Source organism: Styela clava, chromosome 1 (genome assembly GCF_964204865.1).
Source record: "Styela clava chromosome 1, kaStyClav1.hap1.2, whole genome shotgun sequence".
Classification (NCBI taxonomy): Eukaryota; Metazoa; Chordata; class Ascidiacea; order Stolidobranchia; family Styelidae; genus Styela; species Styela clava.
In genome coordinates this window covers 24,171,540-24,194,130 of record NC_135250.1, presented here as the reverse complement: position 1 = coordinate 24,194,130, position 22,591 = coordinate 24,171,540, and the positions used below count along the sequence as shown (strand labels likewise).

The 22,591-nt window shown below is 35.6% G+C and overlaps 2 protein-coding genes across 2 annotated transcripts; one reads left to right on the top strand and one right to left on the bottom strand.

The window, feature by feature from the left end:
* Nucleotides 1-7,894: 7,894 nt before the first annotated feature.
* On the top strand, nt 7,895-12,979 carry LOC120325406 (death-associated inhibitor of apoptosis 1-like). Its single transcript, XM_078112368.1, has 6 exons — nt 7,895-8,229; nt 9,322-9,411; nt 10,350-10,509; nt 11,276-11,459; nt 11,933-12,074; nt 12,375-12,979. The coding sequence occupies exons 1-6, from the start codon at nt 8,223-8,225 to the stop codon at nt 12,539-12,541; spliced, it is 750 nt and encodes a 249-aa protein (XP_077968494.1). The 5' UTR covers nt 7,895-8,222; the 3' UTR covers nt 12,542-12,979.
* Nucleotides 12,980-14,885: 1,906 nt separating this feature from the next.
* Nucleotides 14,886-22,064, bottom strand: LOC120348578 (baculoviral IAP repeat-containing protein 7-B-like). The gene is made up of 11 exons (XM_039418737.2): nt 21,830-22,064; nt 20,334-20,408; nt 19,836-19,995; nt 19,221-19,435; nt 18,766-18,839; nt 18,463-18,545; nt 17,837-18,022; nt 17,159-17,451; nt 16,785-16,884; nt 16,107-16,351; nt 14,886-15,501 (listed from the first exon to the last, which is right to left on the bottom strand). Exons 1-11 carry the CDS (start codon nt 21,927-21,929, stop codon nt 15,308-15,310), a joined length of 1,725 nt encoding a protein of 574 aa, XP_039274671.2. The 5' UTR covers nt 21,930-22,064; the 3' UTR covers nt 14,886-15,307.
* Between the last annotated feature and the right edge of the window lie 527 nt (nt 22,065-22,591).

The window sequence follows — 22,591 nt, the reverse complement described above, 5'->3', positions numbered from 1 at the left end:
GTTAATTTCGTAATAATCGCTGCTTGTTTTTGTCACCGCGATCTTTTCGGGGACGATATCTTAATAGTAATCTATATACCCGCCCTTTCCCTTTCTTGCAAGTATAATTGGTCGCCGGATATCAAACTTTTATATTTTTAGTATACCCGTGCGCTCACATCAGCGACAGCTGTAAAAGACATTAAGGACTGATTTCAAAACCTAATTAATTTCATTCTGAGTTTTATCCTCTGCCTTGGCCTTGATCTTACTTATATCACCGCCTGTAAATTAGCCGTGCCTGTTTAAAGTACATGGTAACAGATATGCAGATATTTATTAACTGATAATTGAGTTTCTCATGCTTTTCTATGGTGTTCGTGTTATTCTAGTATTAGATAGTTAAACCTCGCAAATCTGCGATTGCGTGAATCCTGAATGCTGATTTAAATAGCGATTAAATAAATTGGCAATAAAGGCATTTCTACGTGGTATAAGGCATTTGTGCCAGGGTCAGACGCTAATTATAACTAATTCTTTCAAGTTTTAATATATTTTTCAACAAAACAACAACTTAACGGTTATTATAGCTAAAATCCTTACTGAGTAATGCTAAAATTTTATTTACGAAATTTGCAATTCAGCAACTCCACTTAATGATTCTGATTATGTCATGCCTTAATTATTACTGCCCAAATGCTTCAAAATTTACCAATTGTAATCATTTTCGATGATAATAGGCGCAACAGTTCTTGAACGAGTCAGTGTGCATTGCTACAACAAAATTCACGACTGATTTGCCAAGGATGGAAGGGATCACTAAAAAGCTAATAGAAAGTGCTTTAACGGGGGTATGACCTGATATTTCTTATCTGGTTACAACGTAAAACCAAAACAAACGCAATGCAACGCTAATCACGCTTTGTGGCGTCTTGTGACTGTCGCAATGTTTTGATTTCTATATTAAAGATACAAAGAAACGGCTAAAAAGTGGGACGACACCGTATTTTCAAGATAAAAATGAAACAAGATTCGTGATTAGATTGCATATTGTTGTATGTTTTTATATCGCTGCGTTTATTCTGATTAATTCCAGGCGTCGAGAAATAAATATCGTTTGAGGTTATGTCGATTTAATGCTTTTCGTGCTTTGATCATGATGGCTTTTGGGTACGATAATCATGATGGCTTTTAACTGAAGAAATGGCTAATTTAACTCCCATGCTTACAAATGTCCATATCACACATTCATTCTCGTTCGTAATTCTTTTGAAATTAGATTGTCTGAATTACCTCCAGTGCAGGACCTATGTACAAGTAACTCATACCAGCTTTTGTAAAAACTTTGACTGGTCATTTTTAAATCCATGCTATTTATATAACTCGAGTTTTCTGACCATCTACAATGGACCTTTTCGCAATGAAACGCCGAAAAGTCATTTTAACATTTGCTTTTATTCAATTTTATGTTCGAATCATGCAAGAAATGGCTAATGACATGTCACCAAGCATGCGGAGTTTAAAATATGAAAAATTTATTTTGAATAACTAATCTGGTTTGACGTTTCTAAATTTACGGAACGGTCGGTACGTTTTCGAAAAATATAGAATTGAAACGATACGTTAAGCGCAAAAAAAGCATATAACACCATAACGCAAAGACAAGGACTTGGTCACGTGGTACCAGATATTAAAATAGTAAATTCCATTCGAATATTTTATTATTTGATTGGTTATTCGAATACATTGCCTAGCCCTAGTTGTTACGTGTGTTGTTGTTACAACGACATGGTGTTTTTAAATACGTGCTAAGTTTTGTTGCTATTTTAACTTGCGTTGTTTGGGTGAGGCTCTTCACAACTTTGAGGTTTGAAATTTGGCTCTGAGACTAAAAAGGTTTGAGAACCCCTGGATTTAACGTATAACAAAGTAGCCTCACAATTCGTATCACTTTGGCATGAGATCACGCACTAATGTAGTTTTATGAGAATGAGATCGCGTACCGGAGTGGCACCCTTGAATGTTTAGCAGTTTTTTCTCGAATGTTCCAGCTTAAATGTATGATCACAATACACATTAAATTACGTGCAGCTTTTGTTGTTTTGCATCATTCTACGAGGAAGAACGATTGGCCGTTATTTCGGTTACTTGCGGTGATTGTATAATTCGGCGTCTCTTTTTATTTGAGTTATCTATTGCAATGAAGCAATTTTGGAGTGCCGTTTGGCAGTGGGGAGATATTTATGGCTACACGAGTAGTTCTAAAGCGAGCTATACAACCAGTGGCGTAACTACCCATTGGATCTTGTGGATAAATCCAGGGGAGGCACGTTACTGAAGGGCCTCAAAATGTGGCAGAACCTTATAAACAAAGCGGAAACACGTTTTAAATGAACCAAGGCAGTCACACACGACCTAATATGGCACTGAAGCCAAAAAATTACACAAGATACACGTCTAAACCAGGTGTTTTATGGCTCGAGGCCCCCTTCCAGCGCTTTTTTGCACTCGCGGTCTCCGTGTTCGCCATTCCAAGAAACGAAACGTGTTGGATTGTATTATGTGTTTACGACCTATTATGGAATGCAAGAGCAAACCACAGGCAAGAAAGTAAACGCTCTCCAGTATACAATCAAAGGGAATCTTGCGCTTAGGATACGCTTCTCGTATTATGCGCAGTCTTTTTTTATAGCTAGACGGATGTCAACATCAAGACGGTTTATAAATTGTGTTTTTGTGATAATAAAAATTGGCTTTTGCTCCGACAGAAACCCGAACACACACAATCGCTCTATATTACGATCACTACGTGACGCGCAATCAATTTCGCAACACGATAACTAGCTTCCAATGCTTTTCGGACACTATAAAAGACGACTTCACAGAGCACTCTTGCTTCTTATTCTGACTTAACAACCGCTGGAAATAATTTATATTCTTGCGTGCATGAACGGCATGTTTCGTATTTAAGTGGCGCATAAGTTTACTCGGAAACATTGCTTCATTTGAAAGTTGCTCCCCCCAAATAACCCAGACTGGTTTTGGAGCATCTCCGTTACCACAGCAAGAAAATCCATATTTGACGTAATCTTCCCTGTATTTCCTTTTGACAATTTTTTTTTCCACGTTGCATGTGCTAGGTACAATATGTTGCTCAGTATCAGATGTTCTTTTTAAAAATGTATCCATTTTGCTAAACTTTAACGTTCCTTGACTTTTTTAATCAAAGACCACTGGGCACTGATTCTGCAAACTCACACTTCATTTATATTCGATTACTACACGTGCTATGTTTTAGCCTCGACAATAGGTTTTACCATGGTTTTACAATATACATGCTTGACATATGGGCCTACTCCTTGTTACGTCACAAATGCACAGTGGAGGGTGTCAGGAATTTGAATTGGCGTCGCTCAAGCTAACGTAAAAGCAGGTTAACTTTACGTTAGTAGAGTAGAGTAGTAAACTAACGCAAAATTAGCAAATAAATAAAAAATAATTCGTAAAAAGAAGAGAAAAGTTGCAATTCCTGTGCAGCACGTCTATAGCATCGTCTCGCGGCACACCGGTGCGCCGCGGCACTGGGTTAGACCAGACGGCTTACCGGCGAACTATGTTCATTGGTAGATTTTAAATTCTATTATGATCAAACAATTCACGCTTAAGAAAATGAATACACCCTGTGATCGCAAATAATAATAATTTCAAGTAATGAAACTGCCGTGAAAAGTATGCGAACGAAGTCGTTATATAATATATTATTAGTCTTGTGCCCCCCTCGAACTGCTTCGTGCCTCCCGTAGGGAGCCCCTGGAACCACTGCACTAGTACAATCAAGTGATTTTACATTTAAAAATGACAAAAATCGTTTATGTGAATCAACACCTTATTTATTCAGGAGTCTCAAGCTTTATCTCACTGTTGCCGTCTCTTTCACAAGCTGCGAATAAGGAAGTCAAAACCGAAGTTGATAAAGTTTTACTTGAGATCGATTATGGGAGCAAGCAGGCTGTCTATGCCAGCAATACAGTCCATTGAAAATGATTTAGTCGAGACATTATTCGTTGACGATATAATTTCTGAATTTGCTTCAATCAAAACTAAACATTGAATTTGGAACTTTCGATAAAATTTACTATTCAATGTTTTAATTCCTCTGTTGTGTGGAATTTTATTCAGCTTTTACGACGGTGTTGAGAGGGCGGCATTTCGCGCAAAGATCCAGGGGCGCCACATCACGCCACTATACACGCACACGTATACACACACGCACACGTATACAACACACGAGGTACCGAATGAGTACAGCCATTAACGCCAGCGCTTGATTTGTATTTGCAATGACGAATGTGCATGTTGGCTGAACATGCGATAAATTGCGGGCCTGGCGTGTTAAACTAGCGCAGAAAAATACTTCAAGAGTGTAATCGCAAAGCCTTCGAAACGACTCCCATATTTTTGTTTCATTCTATGTAGGATGGGATTTACATATTTATCCCGGGGAGAGAAAAGCCGATAAGACGGCTTATCCATATGGCGAACCACGGCCTCTCGTCCGGTTACCATTCCAAGTCGGGTATGGGATTAGTTATATTGTTTGTTTTCGGAAGCATGGACTTGGTGGTGGAGGAAGCCGTAACCGACCAGCAGTTACGTGAACCACCCAACGACGGAGAGAAGTCCAGCAATCCTTTCGCACATAACCATCCCTGCATGGGATTCGAACCTGCGAACTCACGCAGAGTAATTAGAGGTGCTGTGGCGAGCGTATTCCTAACGCTTAGCCCGTTGAGCCACACCGCCGCGCCAATGTGTCACGAGGACAGCGGATAGACAACAACAAAAATGGTTAGGCGCTGGGTTGGCACGAAAACATGAAGTTGCTATTTGGATTAGCGCGACTGCTAGGGAGTGGCATTTGATCTGCAAATATTTGTGGCAGCATCGAGTGTAGTTTTAAAATGAACTTCGCCCCATGGGATCTAAGATTAATCGTTAACGATTGTTTCGTTTTTGCAATGACGAATTAGCAATGACATCTAGAAGTGCCTTACCTTGGAGCAGAACAAAAAATACGTAATCGCAAATTATTCGAAACAATTCACCTTCCCACACATGTAATGGCAATATTGTATAGAACTGAGTGACTGACTAACACTATTCATGGTTCAGCATGTTTTTCCGGACACTACCAGCCCCGGCGAAAATTGCTCAGAGCTTCACGCCACGGTATATATCGATGAAGTCAGCGGCAAGTGGCAATTTTTATTCGGAAACAAAAGTCATTAACGAATCGGGACGCCAAGGTCCTCTGGCAAAGTCGCCTTACAAGTATATATATGTCTTTAACTGCCCAACTTTCACTATTACTTTTACTTATGTTGTATTTCTCTGTTGCATCAAATGTACCTGGTCACCGTTGTCAGATTTAGGCACACAGATGTTCTATGTCATACACGTTTATTGTAAAACGGTTGACTGTTAATAAAATGAAATAATCAATAAACAATCACAAGATGAGGGCCGAACGAAAATGCATAAACAGAAAGTTAATAGAAAATGAACTTACATATGATAACGCTCCAAAGGCCTAAATCGACAAGAAACTGACAGGTAACGTGAACGATAACGTTATTAGAATAAAAAGAGCAACTAAATTTAGAGAGCAGTTAATAAGAATGAAATATAAAAATACATGAACAATTAAAACAATGCGTGACACGTCAGGTGCAGTAAAGTCCGCGAAATACGCCTGAAAACAGAAAAGCAATTATCGATAAAAATTAGCCGGTCGGAACAAAAGGAAGAACAGCGTTCACAATATATCAACTGAAAAGAAACGCCGACAGCCGTTTATCGCCGACAGCCGTTATTATTGTATTACTTACAAAACTTTATTGTCATATTTCGCAATACATTATAAAAAGCTCTTATATTTTTCTAACGTAGCCTATCTAGTGCATCTTTTACAACAAGTGGCTTGACAAGAGAGAGATTGAACAATATGTTTATGAAATTGCAAATTTTTGCAAACGGGAGTCAGATCTTTTTTTATAGCTTGAGGTAGGTCGCAACGTTTTACTGACTTCTTAGTTATTAGAATGAAATAATCACAAAAACACGCCACCCTCAGAAATAACGTAAAGTAACGTAACAAGACGTTGTTGATTAGCGTATTTTACGGACCATAAGACTCACCGTCAATGAATTTCTTAGATCGGGGTTTTGTCCCAGGCAAAAAGTTTTTAAATTCAGCAGATCCAAACTGTATAACTTGCGTCATTACGAATGTTTTTCTCGATGTGTTGTTATTTACGTATAAACTGACAATACGTGAAAATTCTTGTGTGACTGATTGTTCTCATGTATAACAACATCTCTATTTTCTGTTTATACCCCGAATTTTTTGTGTAGTTAGGTATGAGGGCCATCATTATCAGGAGCTCTCTCATGCAGCAAAAAAGTTTGGCACGACCCTGAGTATGGTCAATATACGTTAAATTGTTTTAGCCAGCCCGGCGCAGAAAATTAGTATATATTAAAAATCACAAACGGATGTACTGAACATGTCGTGTTGTAGGTGGATAAACTTGAATGTCGAATAGAGATCTGGACCAGAATATAGAGATGGCGATAATTCTGTCACGGTTTATCAATATATCTGCACATCTTGATACTCATATGAGATACCATTGCGCGAAATTCATTCTATTTTTGTCCTGCTTTTCATTTCATCGTATCTCTTTGATAATAATGCATTTCATTTTTCATTTCTGTCCCCTGATTTGAATCATTTGTAGGTCCGAAATTGAACGGGAAAAAATACAACAGGGGGTCGGCAAACTGCGGCCCGCGGGCCAAATGCGACCGCGAATAAATTTTTAACTTTAACTTAACTTTTAATACATAAAACAAAAAATGATCCTAAATTTATTATTGCCTCCACACTGATTCATGTGATAACAAGTGCTGTTGTATAGCGCTTGTTTTTTTTTTTTTAGAGTCAGTTCTGTCATTTACTTGATAACCGAACAACATCAGAAACGAGAATATCGGTCAGAGACCGAAGACTTATCGATCGAAAGTTAGGGGATCCTCAAAACAGCGCTCTTACTCCATAGTGACACCTTGTGTCCCATCACTAATTTTTTATACCTCGCTAATTATACGACATAATTCATCCAAAATCAATAGGCTTATGATCCGAGATATGATGAATGCATATGCAAAATTTGGAGCGGATTCATCCTCGCTTCCGTGAGATATCGCGTGTATCTAACAAACAAACAAACAAACAGACAAATACCTATCAACATACCTACCGATCTTAAGATCGATAAGTGAAAAGGTTCAAGCAAATTCATTTAAAGTCCAAACGTGATACATCGACGAATTTGAGGTATTTTTTTGACATGACGTCATAATACCCGTTTCGAAAATCGAAACACAGCCGTTTCGAAACAGTGTTTCGAAACGCCCAACCCTACCCGCAGGTAAATAAAGTTTGCCGACGACTTTGAATACAATGTTTAAACGTCGGTTCGGGTTTACGTCACGTTGCAGTCTACTAATTCTTGATTCACGTTCCCGTAGTATTCGCCTGATGCTTATTCTGGACGCAGGTTCATATAATATATATATACTGTAGTACGTAAACATAAACTACTACAAAATAAAATACTAAAATCATAACATAGGAAGATATTATAATGGTTCCTACATCAAAATTCAGATTTTGTGTGAACACTATGAATAGAGCACGACATGATCACGCTTTTTGCTCGTGGTAGAGATCGACCTGGTGGTGTCCCCCGTGAGCTTTTGAACAAAAGGAGAGTAGAGAGTTCTATGCTATTTTTAACATACGTACACGGTTTTCTCTTCATTTACCGTCGTAAAACTGACGGATCAACAACAACAACAACGTGTTCTATTTTCGTTTGTACAGTGTGTACAAGAGAGTCAGCCGTGTATATAACGTTATCATAGATGGTCGTAGTATGCGCTAAAATTTATTTTCTCTTACTATCAGAAAATATCTTGACCTAGAACAGAATCTTACAATATTTTCTGTGGCCAAAATACAAAAAAAAATATCCGACAGAGTGAAGTGAGCAAATTGTAAATATTTTCCTTATTTGGCAATACTTTTTTTTCTCATTTAAGAAGTCTATAAGTACTATATATACGTATATAAAAATTACAAGACTTTCAAAAATTCAAAAAATAGAGGAGAAGTGATAATGTCAGGTTAGTATAACAGAATTAAGTATAAGTAGAACATAAAATATTATGTATGTGGTATACATTATATTATTCTCTATATATTGTTATGAAGTCAGTTCTCAGTATATCTTAATCAAGTTTGTTTAATTTCAATCAGTAATTGTTCAAGTATTTTTACTCCATTCAATAAATGTGTGAGGGCCAAAACAATATGTGGTATCGATAAATGTGCAATTTTAAATAGTTTAATGTGGCTAACATACGTTTTGGCCCATTACGGACGTTTATGACCAGACTTGGATGTCCGCGCAGGCTCGGGTGCGGGGATACGGAATATTTATTTAATGGAAGCGTGTATTTCGTTACTTGATTATTATTATTATTTTCCTAATATTCAAGCCACTTTTTACGGCCTCAAAATCTATGCTTGTATTATTGTTTCATATGTCTCGGTTGGTTGCCGTACGTACCTTCCATTTCAAATCGGGTTGCTGCGCCGGATCATGATGTTTTGTTTGGTTGAAATATTTGGGTTCATCTACGTTTTTATTAAATGATTTAAATTAATTATAATAAAGAAATATACTGATGAATAAATGATAAAAAAGTAACGAAATACTTAATGTCGGTAATGATAAGTCATTGCATCCAACACAGTCATCTTGCGCTCAACATTTAAATACGTTAGTGTTATTGGGTAGAAGTGTCCATATGTATCTTTTGCTAAAATGTTGTTGCTGTTACTATTGGCAAAAATTCTTAGATCAAGCTATTTTAACTTTTTGATTTGAAAGATTAAATAAGTTCTTCAAATTCCCCCTGATTCAGATGGAATCCAAAATTATGCCATTTAATTGAAGTCATAGAAAAACTTTCTATTGCAATGGGAACGCTATTCCGTTTAGCTTGTACGCCGATTTATTAAGTCAGTGTTTAGTCAAGCTCTACCGTTACCGTTACATCTGTGGATATGTGTTTAGACTTTGCTTTTTGTTTATTATATCAAATACTCTACAATTGCTCTGTTTTTGACCACGAAATTGACAAATTGCCATAAAATTTGGATACACTGTTTGTCATGTCCTATTCCAAATCATTATTTTAAAATTTTCACAGAAGAGACTTCAAATCCGACGGACGATGACGACGATCTTGGGTTAAGAGAAGCCGTGACAACGGTTATAGATTATAACGTGGGCGAAGCAGGTAAATGATCAACAAAAACTTTATTTGCTTAAGTATGTTCTTACAATATTGAATAGCGTGTAATTGGTCTCTTGATAATTTTGATATAAATTGAACATATGTAATTAGTATTATATTGAATGGATCACTGCAACAGAACTCCACCTTTTATGACGTTGCACATAACGCTTTCAGCGTCACATCGATGATATATACACACAGCGCTACCAGCACATTCAAGGAATTACAATCGTCTCCGTTCGGCCATTTTGTATGTGCTGTAATTAAAATAAAGCTTTTGTATTCTTGGCGCCCTCCAAACGTCCTTGTATACGTCACAGATATCGTCATGAAATCTCACGAGAAAAATGTTATTTGACACTATTATTTATTAACCAATAGACAAAGCCAGCTTCAGCAATGATACAAGCGTATTCTTGGGTATTTTGAGTAACCATCGCCTACCATGCCTGTTTGAGGTTCACAATGTTATGAGAAGTGTGTACAGCTGGAAAAATCTTGTTTGTCATATGATCTTTCCACTGTAAATTGTTGTCTATTGTTCCGGATTCCAGCATTTATTATATGTGAAGACATATCTTTCGTAAAATTACTTTCCCTGTTGACTGATATCTGTTGTTGAGTGTTAGTGATGATTATTTGATGCAGTTATCGCCATTGATGTACCTTTATATTCTATGTTTTCGCGGTGTTGTTGACACAACAATGTAGCGTTGTATAAGTTTCCCCAAGTGAACAAAATCAAGGCTGTTATTGAATAGAAACTCGAAATGAGTCGCTCGTCACACGATGTAAACGAAGGTTATACCTTCCTAAATCAACCTCTACAATTTGAATATTTGAAAGCTCAAAATATTATACTTCAAAGAATAAATTTCTGCTTTTGTAAGTTCTCTTTTCATTTTTCACATAATAATTTATTATCTTTACTTTTAAAGATGATCGCCGTGTTTATATTCCACCTGGAGATACCAGCGAGGAAGTATATAGGCTTGCAACATTTGCAAAATATCCATCTAATAGTACCGTAAAAGTATGGGATTTAGCAACGGCGGGATGTTACTACACTGGGTACAAGGACCGTGCTAGATGCTTCGGGTATGTTTGCTGATTTTTTGCTAAGTCAAAGAAATTTTCAAGTTTGGTGTTTATATTACATTATATTTAAAAAAAAAAGTACACCTATTCACATTCATCGCTTTTCGTAACTGAGCAAAACGATTTTATGAAAAAAAAAAAAAAATTATTTATTAAATAAAATAGGTACAAAAAGTTACAATCTTGCAAATTTTTCAAATCGACTAAGAAAATATAAAAACCTGAAACTCTATTTAATCGCAAACCTGAGGTTTGTTTTAAAGTTTATTCAGATAATGAAGTCTTTTTTGTCTATGTGAAGCATTATATTCGGAAAATAGTAACTAGAAATAGTTGTTCGCAAACCTTGGCTGTTTTATTCGAATATCATGTTTAGGTACGACTTAGTGCAGAGATTCCCAATCTTTAATCACTGTGTACCCCTTTTATTCAAAGTTGTATAGGCCCCCAAGTTTTTATTGGAAATATATCAAGTAAATCACTTGGTTCTTAATAGTACTAAGTATTACTACTCGCTGTCGACCGCTAGGGGTCTACCTGGACATCAGCGTTGGGAAGCCCTGACTTAGGATTTTATATTTGATACATGGTCAAGTAAATCGAACTATTGTTTATGTCAAGTTTCAAACGTTTGTTTGGAACGAAAGTCTAATTAAGCGGCTCATAATATACACGGAATGAAGCAATGCAATTTACAATGCTCCTGCAATACGGTTAGTTAGTTTCGTTTATTTTCAACCCGGTTCGATTATTTTTTATATTTCAGCTGTGGTATTGGAACAGAAAATTGGCAAATAGAAGACTCTGTCTTCGACAAGAAATGGCACAAGGAAGACTGCGAGATGGTAACTGGCCACGCCTCTAGAAATATACCTATACCCACGCGGAATTTCTATTCTCTTAAACGGACTTTCTTGAGTAGTTTGGAAAATACGAGGAAACCTGACCAGGTGAGAAAAGCCTTTTGGTAAACCATGGGTGTGCAACATTTCATATTTTTCTTTATCGGCGGGCCATATAACCAACTTTCGGTATCTAGAAAAAATTTAGCGTTAAACGCAAGAGAAGAGAACGCGGTTATCTGTTTGCTTTACACTTTACAGTAATAAAAGCATCGGACGAAACGGAGAGAGATTTAAAGCAGTGAAATAGCAGAAGTCAATATGTATTTGATTCACGTGAGCGACTTTTCAAAAAAAAATGTCAAATTAGGATTTTATGCTTGATAAGGAAAAATATGAGTGTACAAGGGTCACACTGAATGGCTTGGCGGGCCCGGCTGTGGCCCGCGAACCCCCTGTTGCACACCCCTAGAATGAACGGTACTGTCGAACGGTTGATTTGATAATCTATTCTAGGATACTTGGTGCATTACGAGGAGATGGTATTTTTGACAACGCATTTATATAATATTATATTTTAGGTGACCGAAAGAAAAGGTAAAGAAGCTGTTAAGGAAGAAAGCAAAGTGAGAAACGGCGAAATTGCGAACACCAATGAAGAGAGAAAATTGGCAGAAAGACTTTACAATCGAGCATCTACAAAGGAGAAGGATTCGCCAAAAGGTTTGTCATTTTACTACTTTGTGTACACAGCTACCGTATACTAATTTGTCGCCGGTGGGCACTCACTCAAATGTTAAGAAAAAGTTATTATGTTTGAGACCTTTGAAGTGTCAAGCTAATAGAATTATAGTGGTACATTACGCCTTAGTGAGTACCAAGTATAACAACTGACGTCCACGTCAATACGATCACGGAAAATGCTTTTCGAATTTTGAATAATTTTTTGAACGTTTTTGAATGTTAAATTAATGAAAACCCTTTACCATAGTATTTTTAACAATTTTTTCGTCATTATTTCAGGATCTATTATGGATAAGTTGTGCAAAAATTGCGAGAGAAATCGAGCTAATGCTGTTACGTTACCATGTGGTCATATTGACTTGTGTGACGACTGTGCAGCTGAGAGTGGCATCTGCAAAACTTGTGGCCGCAAAGTGGAAAGCACGATGAACGTGTTTAGAATTTAGGGTTAACTGGTCAAATAGATTGCATAATGAAAACTATCGTCGGAATTAACTTAGTTTAAAGTTTTAATCAATATATGATTTATTATTAATCATGTCTCACGCTACGTTAGATTTCTAAAATTTCATTGAAAATGTTTCGCGTATTCGCGTAGCATGTTGATAGGTTTCTTTGAAATTTTAAATGCGTAGTCGTGAGACAAACAGGATGGGAAGGAGATGGCAACCTCCACGTGGTCTTCCTGGATAATACTAATGTCATCGTGTATCTTCTATCTCGCGATAGTGGATACTTTGTATTATAGAATAGCTGTAGCATTACGTTTTAAAAAAACTCGATAGAATATTTTTTCATATTCACTCTTTCAATGTATTGCGATTTCAATTACGCTGTCTTGGAAGTTATGTCATTTGATAAAAGATGTCTCAGTATGAACTGTGTTTCTCTAGTCATTGTATGGAGGGTTGGGCATGTTCAGAAAGGCAAATCCAATTAGAATACGAATTGCAAGTTTATAATAGGATATGTTGATGACTATTGCAAGTTCGGGCGCATAGAATCAACAAGAGACGATTATGGTTAAATATAAGGGTTTATTCGCCGCTTGAATGACCTCTTCTGTAAAGGGCTATTGACCTATCATCTATATCTGGCATGCCAAATCTTTTTTGTCTCGCGGGCCACATTCACATGACGAAATTCGTTGTTGGCCGCAAGTGTTTGTACCAAATTTCAATACTAGCTAAGTCCTGATTTCGGTATAATTTACATAATTTATATAGATGGCAAGTTTAAAACATGAAATCAATCACATTATTAATTATTTACTGGTTACTGAGTAAAGCCAGCAAAATATTCGAATATTAGAATAGCAATTTGCTGGTTTTAGTATTGAGTTTTTTATATTTCTGTTGGTAAAGATAGATTTCATATTGTTAAATGTATCTTTTGAAAAAGCGATTATCTTCCAGATTTCAGTCTTGCATCGGGCGTCGGGAGTTATTGTGAACCCCTGGTATTTAAAAGTGGTAACTCATTTTATTCTCTCATTTTTGCATAATGTGTTACAACAGGCATGCCTGGTTGATTTGAGATAACCATGCACTCAGTCTTCTTTGCATTCAGTCTTCTTTGCATTCAGAGTCCTTCGTTTTCGACTTTCGGTTGTGACTGCTCTAAGCATATTTTGTAGATTTTCCTCCGAGTCGGCAATTAGCACTGTGTCATCCGCGTATCTAAAATTGTTTAGGTTGTGACCACCTACTTTGACACCTTCATGCTGCTCTATGTTCCGTATATTCATTTTGCTGTAGATATTGAAGAGGTCTGGAGAAAAACGCGGCCCTTTCTCACTACTTTACAAATCGGTCTGTACTCATTGTAGTCATTATCAATTCTTATTACAGCTTCTGGCGAGAATAATCACAGCAAAATCACGCAAAATACTCGAGCCTATATAACACGGTACAAATTTAAAAAGTCAGCTCGCAAACTTGATAGGGCGGGCCGCGGGTTGGGCAGCCTTGATTTATACAACAGGTTTCCAAAATTGATTGACCGAAAAGCGAAGTGATATTTGCAAGGCAGGAGCCAGGATCCCAAACAAGGGGACGATACCTGTACGTATAATAAAGGTAAGGGTATAATTGAATTGTTTCTTTTCCACCTTAGTTTGGCGGGCCATATTGAATCGATACGCGGGACGTAATTACCACGCGGGCGGCGGTTTTTGAACCGATCTCTGTGTTTATTTACTATATGTCTTAGAGTGCAACTCGCTATTAATACCAACTTCTGCGATCCTAAACTTTTATTATTAATTTGTCGAATTCAAGCAAATAATTTCAGTGAATTCAAAGGAAATCTATTGGATTACATGTCGAAAAACGGACAAACTCTTGAGTAGTTTTGTGGTTTTGATCCAAAAATATTGTGATAGATACATGATAAGGTTGCATGGAAGGGTGAATTTATTTAACAGAATTTCTCGTATTAGGGTTAGGCAATAATTTTATTCCGATTTATTTCTTATTTTAGTTCTGTTACGAGTAACGCCTACTCAGATCTTGGAAATAAGAGATATTGACGAAACGCACAAAATTTCTACCACAGAAGCGTTCTCATGGTTCTCATAAGCCTTTTAGTTATGTTTAAAATTTTGCTTTCACGTCGACATAAAAACAAGCTTCCTATTTTGTCTCAGCAGCATTGCAAGCTGCACAATGCACAGCACTTGTTATTTCATGAATATAATCTACTTAAAATCAACCCTTAATCAAATTATCATGAGTTTGTTATGTTGCTGAAATATATATATCTCACTACCCCCTGTCATTAAATTCCAGATTCAGTATATGCATTTAATTACAAATTAATACCATATTACTTGAATTGCCTTTTCGCAAATGTAATAAAAAAAATACAATAGCTAGCTAAAATGAATAAGTATCACAGTGTCAGTACTTGACGAATCTGGTTTGATAAAACGTAGTATGATTAGAAGCAAAATGCTTGGCATGCATTGAATTACGAAGCATATATCAATATCTTTCAGCGATAGACATTAATTAATTATTAATTGCTTATATATCGACGCATTTAACACAATCAATCAATTGTATATTCTCGAATGAGGTGTTATATCTGGGTTGGACAACCTTCGATGCTATTCGATATTTCCAACCTGCAATGCCAAACCTAGTTTGAGCAAAGCGCTCTTTACTATACCACACGCTCTCACATCATCTACCGATTACATTCTCATAACTTTATGCTCGATACGTTTTAAGTATGTCTGTTACACGTCTGTGACATATGAAACAATTTTCTGATTTCTTTGCGCACTCTTCACACGAACACAGATGACCGCACGGTAGCATGACAATTTCAGCATTCCTCGTCTTGCACTTTCGACAAAGATTTTGTTTCTTGATTTCCAGCAAATTCTTTGCAATGTCCTCACCTGAAAATTAAAATAATATATATTTCATTTATTTGAAAATAAGATGATACAAATAGGTTATTAAAGTGAGATGTTTAATATTATTATTATATATCATCAGCATTTCTTGTTAAAAAACTTTGGGACAAATATCATTCAAATATAATGCAAAATACGTCGAACTAATGGACATAAAGTAAACACACACACACACACACACACACAAAACCCCCCTAATTTATTAATTCGAAAAGTCGTTTTTGTTGTCAAAGTATTTGAACAATTGTTTGGGTTTGGCAAATTGATCAGTTTGGAAAAAATTGTCAAGATATTTTAGAAGAGAAAACAAAAAAACATTTATACTTATTTTATTTATCCCAATCATGGGGTATATTGGTTGCCTGAAGAATGCCTTATATCCAATGATAGGATAGGTTGGGTTACGTACACTGCAGTTGGCGACTAGAGTTATATTTGGTGTTTTTAAAGTTATGTTTTAGATTTATGGATAACGTTTCATACTAATGCAGCTTATGTATGTACATATATTTTCTGTAACGAGGGATTCCGTTCGATACCCCTATGTAAATACATGTATAGTAACATCAGAAAAAAACATTATGTACCTGGAAGTGAAGATGCACTCGCTTCATTTGTAGACGAAACAGTATTTGGTTCAATTGGAACACCCTGCTTCGCATGAATAACTGGTTGACCGCTTGCTGTTCCGACGTTTGACATCGCTCCACATCTCATTGGTGGAATATCATAGGAAACAGCATTTCTAATCGTAGGTCTGTTTAAGTTTGGATCTTGTTCAGCTATTCGACGTACAAACTCATGTCCTTTCTTTTTCAGGACGAATTCACATCTTGAAAATTGACCATTTTAAATTTTTCGTTCATTGCTATTAAACGATTAAGATAAATTAGCAGCATAGTTATGAAGTTCTCACTTTTTTGGTGTAATTAAATCTAACGATTTTACCAAAAAAATAACTTGTTTGATCTAAATTCTTGTATTGACCATTAAAATTTTATTAAATTCAATTACTGTTTTTTACGGACCACGAGACGCAATTCAAATCCACTTTTTCTCAAAAATCGATCGTGCTCCTTATAAACCAAAGCGACTAATGTATGGCTCCGGTGGCGCTTCATTGCCTACACTAAAACCAGTACACGTATCGGTTTGAACCGTTGGTCTTATATTGTATACGAATAAAACCCCAACATATAAGCAATTTATGGATATATAATACGGTATTATTCAATAATTTATTATTATTAATCATTATATCTTACCCTGGAAACCACCTTGCATGTTCAGTAAATGGCTCGTCGTTTTCTTCCCAGTTTTGCAGACCACCGTTGCAATAAAAACATTTCGTTCTGTCTTTGTCCCCTAGTAAAAACATAAAATACATATTGGAATATTTGTTCTATCACCACCTACAATTAAAAATTTTTTTTTTATGTTAGATCTAGAAATTTTTTGAAAAATATATAATAACATTTTTTTCTTAATTTTGAGGCGTTTACATAAGTAACACAAAATTGTACTTTTCGCAAATTCCAAGTTTTTGGTAATTTTTTAAACATATTTAACAAACTTATGCCCAAGCAGATTTAACTTATAAATCGGATTTACAAAAATTTGATCATTTTTATTAACAAACCTAGGAAAAAGAATCCCGCTTTGGCTATTTGTTCCGGGGTTGCACGGATTCTATTTGGCCAATTTTGATCAAATGTAGAAAGTCTGAACTGGTATTCTCTCATGTGAGGGTTCGCAGGATGGCGACATGGAAAATGCTCGGCCAAGTATCTTTGCTCCTCCTCGGATGGGTCTGGCGGTTCAACAGGGTTAGATGGAGCAAGTTGAGCGATTCTTCTCTGGTCGGCTTCATCGGCATCCCGTCTCTCTTGATCTGTCATTGGTATGTTGCCAGATGGTACTTGTCGAACCATTCTAAATTACGAAACATTGTAAATGAATTGTTGTATCGATATTGTGAAACTAGTATAAAGTAGCAATTACTAATGAGGAGTTTTGAAGATTTGCTGCGACCTGGCTTTATACAAGCACCAAATTCCATTCTGAATTTCAAAAAAATTGGATATGAATTAGTGTATCGATATGTAAAAAAATAGATAAAGCAACAAGTTCGAATGAGGATTTGGAGGATCTAATGAGATTTCTAGGCAGTATCTATCGACTTATACGAATTGTACTATATACCTCAAAATCAGTCGGAAACTCTTGCGTAGTTATAGATTTATAATCACCAGGTCATGAAACAGATAAATTTGAAAAACTACTCTACTAAACATTCATCCAATGTGCCCCTGCTTACCTGCATTCTGGGAAATGTTTTCTGTGTTGTTCAGAAACGTCATCAGTTTGAGACCAGTTACGCAATACACCGGAACATGAAAAACATTGAGCCCGGTCTAAATTACCCAAGTAAAACAATCCTTGCTTGGCTAACTCACTTGGTAATAAAGGCGCGGGATATGTCGGCCATTTCGCGAAAGTTTGTCTGTGAAATACAAAAAGTTTTGTGAATATCTAATCATGTGACTTGGCTTAACCTAATTATAAACATATTATCATTAATTTTAAATTTTTTACAAACTAAATACAAAAATTGCAATAGTATCAACACATAAATGTAGCTTATTAGTTATAACCTCAATTCCACAACTTCAGAAAAGTTTAATATTGAAAAGAATATTGTTCTTTCATTCACGTTGAATGCGAATTGTAGGCAGTTTTTGGAAAACACTAAATATTCGAATATTAATTTTGATATTTTTGAAAAATTATACATATTCAAGGTCATATTATTCGCTAGTCTAGAACGCGACAGACATTTTAAACGCGTCATGGATAATTAAAAAAAAAAATATCATACGTTTATCTGAAAATGTATAGTTAAAATCGTCGAAACAAATATAAAATACCACTTATGTACCATACCTTCGTTCTGCTTCGCATTTCAAATTTATTCTCATTATGAACTCTTTATGTTCCGGCGCAACAATATTGGCCAAAATGAGTGACTGAAAAAAAGATGGATAGTTAAAACCTGAAACATATTCTTACTTATAATTGATTGTAGTAAACATGGATGATTAAATATTCGAAGTAAATATATTTCTCTAGCAGGCGATAGCGTTATTCACTCTTTAAAAACACACGTCATTGTATACTTAAACTTACTCAAAAAATTAAATTAAATGAGGTATAAATTCTTATCAATTAATCAACAATTTTACTTACGGGGTAATGTCCACCAACTTCGATTCCTCTAAAATTCGAGGTTACATCCGTAATGTCGTTATTTGAAGACGATGCTGAAAAACGAAATTAAATTTTACAAATGGAAGAAAAATAATTAAAATATTAAAATCATAATGATGACAAAATACCGAAGAGCTGACGTTGGCTACTTTTCTGAGCTAGTTCTATTGACTAAAAATATGGGCATTGAAGATTATACATATTAACGATGGGTGTTGAAATTACACCATAGTAACCACAAAATTCTTGAATTTTTTTATGAAGTTTGCTTGTCGTATGATTAATTGGATAACAAAATTTCAATTATTAGTTTCAAGTTTTTGCAAAGGAAACATTCATCCGTGTTATATTAAAACAACCTTATTAGATCATGAGAATATAACAAGATTTAATAATTTTTATTTACAGAAACATTTGTTCTACGATAAAATTACCTTGGGAATAATTTCTGTGACCCAATATACGACTATCGATTCCTTGTACAGGTTTGTGTTCGCCCAAATATTGTCGAAGTAAACTCCTGAAGTTGGGCTTTGGGATTGGAATATTGGTAGTATCGTGTCCGTACTTCATTTTGCAATCTTCTTTGTGCCATTTTTGATCGAGACCGTAATCACCCATAATCCAGTTTTCAACGCCGATTCCACAACTAAGTAAAAATGTATAAATTGAATGGCGTTCTGTTCATGTTATACAACAGCAATTGGCAAAATGAATGTAACATTAGCCAGGGATGAAGTATTGATATCTATTCCGAAATTTGTTAAAAAAAAAAATGTTTTGAATTTCATCGCATTGACTAAATGATTGCATTAACTTTTGCTGTGATAAATGCGATTATTTAATATACCAGATAATGCCTAAAAATGATGATTTTATTTGTGAAACGCCATTTACATTGTGAATAGAAGTGATTGCACCCGACGTGTGGACCCTAAAAACATGTCTTTTTAATATTTCAAAACTTTTGCCTTACAGTATTATTATTGTTATATATAACCCATATAAGCATATGCGATGCCAAAAAATAAGTAGTTAATAGTAATTACCTAAAACACTTTACACGATCTCTAAAGCCAGTGAAATAAAATCCTGCTTCGGCCAAATCTGGTGGTTTGATTGGAACGTTTAGAGGAAATTGTGCGAATGTTCCTAAACGATAGAATTCTTCATTGTGCTGACCAGAGACAATGTAGATGCAATTTTGACCTGAAAGAAATGAAAAAATTAATGAATGAACGTTCGACAATTCCCTGCAATATATACACAATGTGGGATAGCCTACATTGTTTAAGTTACACCGGATCATTGAAAAACATTCGGAGTGTGTCAGCATGACCTCTTTGATATGGAAACATTACCAAAATTTGCATTTAGTGATTATTATCATTGATTTCCTTTTAATATCAAAATCTTGCAGTTACCGCCATCAATCAAGGGTAAATCTCATATTTTAACTAGAAAGATTTAAACCATACTACTAATACCTAAAACTAAACTACTAGTAAAATCTAGTAAGTACAATGCAATATGTAAATGTAGTCTACCTGGTGCGTCTCCTATCCTTGCGTTGATAGTTCCATCCGCTTCAATCGCTGTCAGCTGCCTCTTTGATTGACGATCTGAATAAATACAACTTATATTATATGCCATCTGAATGTATATTTTCAATTTTTTTATATTTGTATTATCTTAAATATTAAAGCTAAACAATGAATATGAGTAAACATATTGTTTTATTTATTACGAAGAATCACTTCTACGCAAAGGTGTCTCGAAGTAAATTCCGAAATAGACAGCGCCCGCTCGGTGTCGCTTATTCGCCACAATACATTCGACTTATTTCCTAAAACGATAAAACGAGAGGCGAAAAAAAGATCTTTTTTCTTTTTATGGAAGAATCTCTCGAAATGAACGCTAATTTCTATTGTTCAAGCGGAAACTAATGAATTCGATAAAAGTATCAGAAAGACTTCCGTCACAATATTAGTAACACCCGCACTTAGCAATGTTTTATTTATAAGTCTATGTTTTTATTTTTCGAGACCATTATGTCTGCGACCGCAGTCGATGACGAATCTGCCTCTTGGACCTCATGGGGTGAGTCGATAAATTTATTTTAAACTCACTTAGAGTGTTTGTTATGCGTTAGTAAATTGAACAATTATTACGAAATTTGTGAGATTGATATTTTTCAAACAAACAAAAACTGCGACATGTTGAGATGACGATGAATGCTTGTAAAAAAATTCCGCAACATCTAATTTTATAAATCTACAAAAACTGTGGACGAAATTCTCGGAATAGTTTGATTTTAATAAGCACAAACTTTTATCAAATATTCACGAAACCCGCCGTTAGGTTTAGAGTAATATTAGATTACGGTTGTTTAAAAACTTTTATGACTGCAGCATAATGTTGCGTTTTATATATCGGGATTGTTATGCCGACCAAATTCTGTTGAAAAAATAAAATAGTGTACGCCATGACGACAAAACAGGGCTAGAACGAATTGTAAATATACTGTAACTTCGTGTTAATTATGAGCGCATTAGTTTGGATGATTTCCGCATTTATGTTTAATTTATATTCGCTCTGACGTTCATCACAAACTTCCATACGCAATGCTCTTTATATTTTTTTTTATAATGAAAACATTTAAAAATCGCTTAAGATTTAAAAAGAATCGTTTTCAGCATTTTGGATATTTTCGGATCGACCAGGCGAATTCCTGATAAACGTTTTGCATATCTAATTTGTAATGTTCTGAAATCGACATAAAACGACAATGCTGCAAAAGTAATCTTATCGCTCCAAATGAGCATGGCCGTAAAAAATTCTCGCACAAACGATAAAAAGCTATTTGACTTCCACTTCTGTATTATGTTATTTTATCTCTGTGATTTCGTTATTTCATTCGTGTAACAGATACCGGTACACAATGCTCGGCATTTCTTTCTCGGCAAGTCTTCAAAACGAGAGAATTCACTCGGAGATGCGAGAGCGCCATATATGGCGTGAAAAGACCAACTGCGTAACTTACTTTTTTCTTGTGATGTTTCAGATATTCTCTCGGAGATTCCATGGCGATCAAGTGATGTGCCCGTAGAATTGGCCCTGTGACCATTCGGTACGCGATGCATTGTATCCTTTTGAACAACTTATTTCAAACGACGTGATGAATTTTCCACAGTGGCCGCAAATGATCGCGACCCTCACAAAATAGTGAGATTATTGATACTTTAGTTTACATTTATGGCAAACTAAGAAGTACTGAACATCTAGAAGTAAAAATATTATCAAGTAACGAAATTTATAACAAAAACAAACAAATATTATCCGAATGCGTTAAAATATGCTCCCTCGCCAGTGAATTACAATTTAGCAAAAGCCTGTTTACTTCTTGACTAGAACATTTATTATCACATAGCAACGATATTTTCTCTCTTAAATTTTAAACAGACCAGAAAATCTATCAGTAAATTCCCCGGGATGGTGCCTCGCGGGATGGCGCCGAAAAAAAAAATTGCGCAACATCGCCATTACTCCCGGAAACGTCTGATTTGTAACACCGTGCTGTGGTACATTATTTCTCATATTGAATACAACACATTGCCGTTGTTGTGCTCATACATAAAAAAAAACACCGAGTCCCATGTAAGGCTATGGTTAAGTTGATCTCGACTGGTCATTTGTTACAAAAGTCTTTGCCTGAAATATCATTTTTTTTTCCTGAAAATTTGATAACTTGTGCTGCTTAAAACTCATCATTGATCCATAGTATTGTAAGGCATGCGCATTGTTT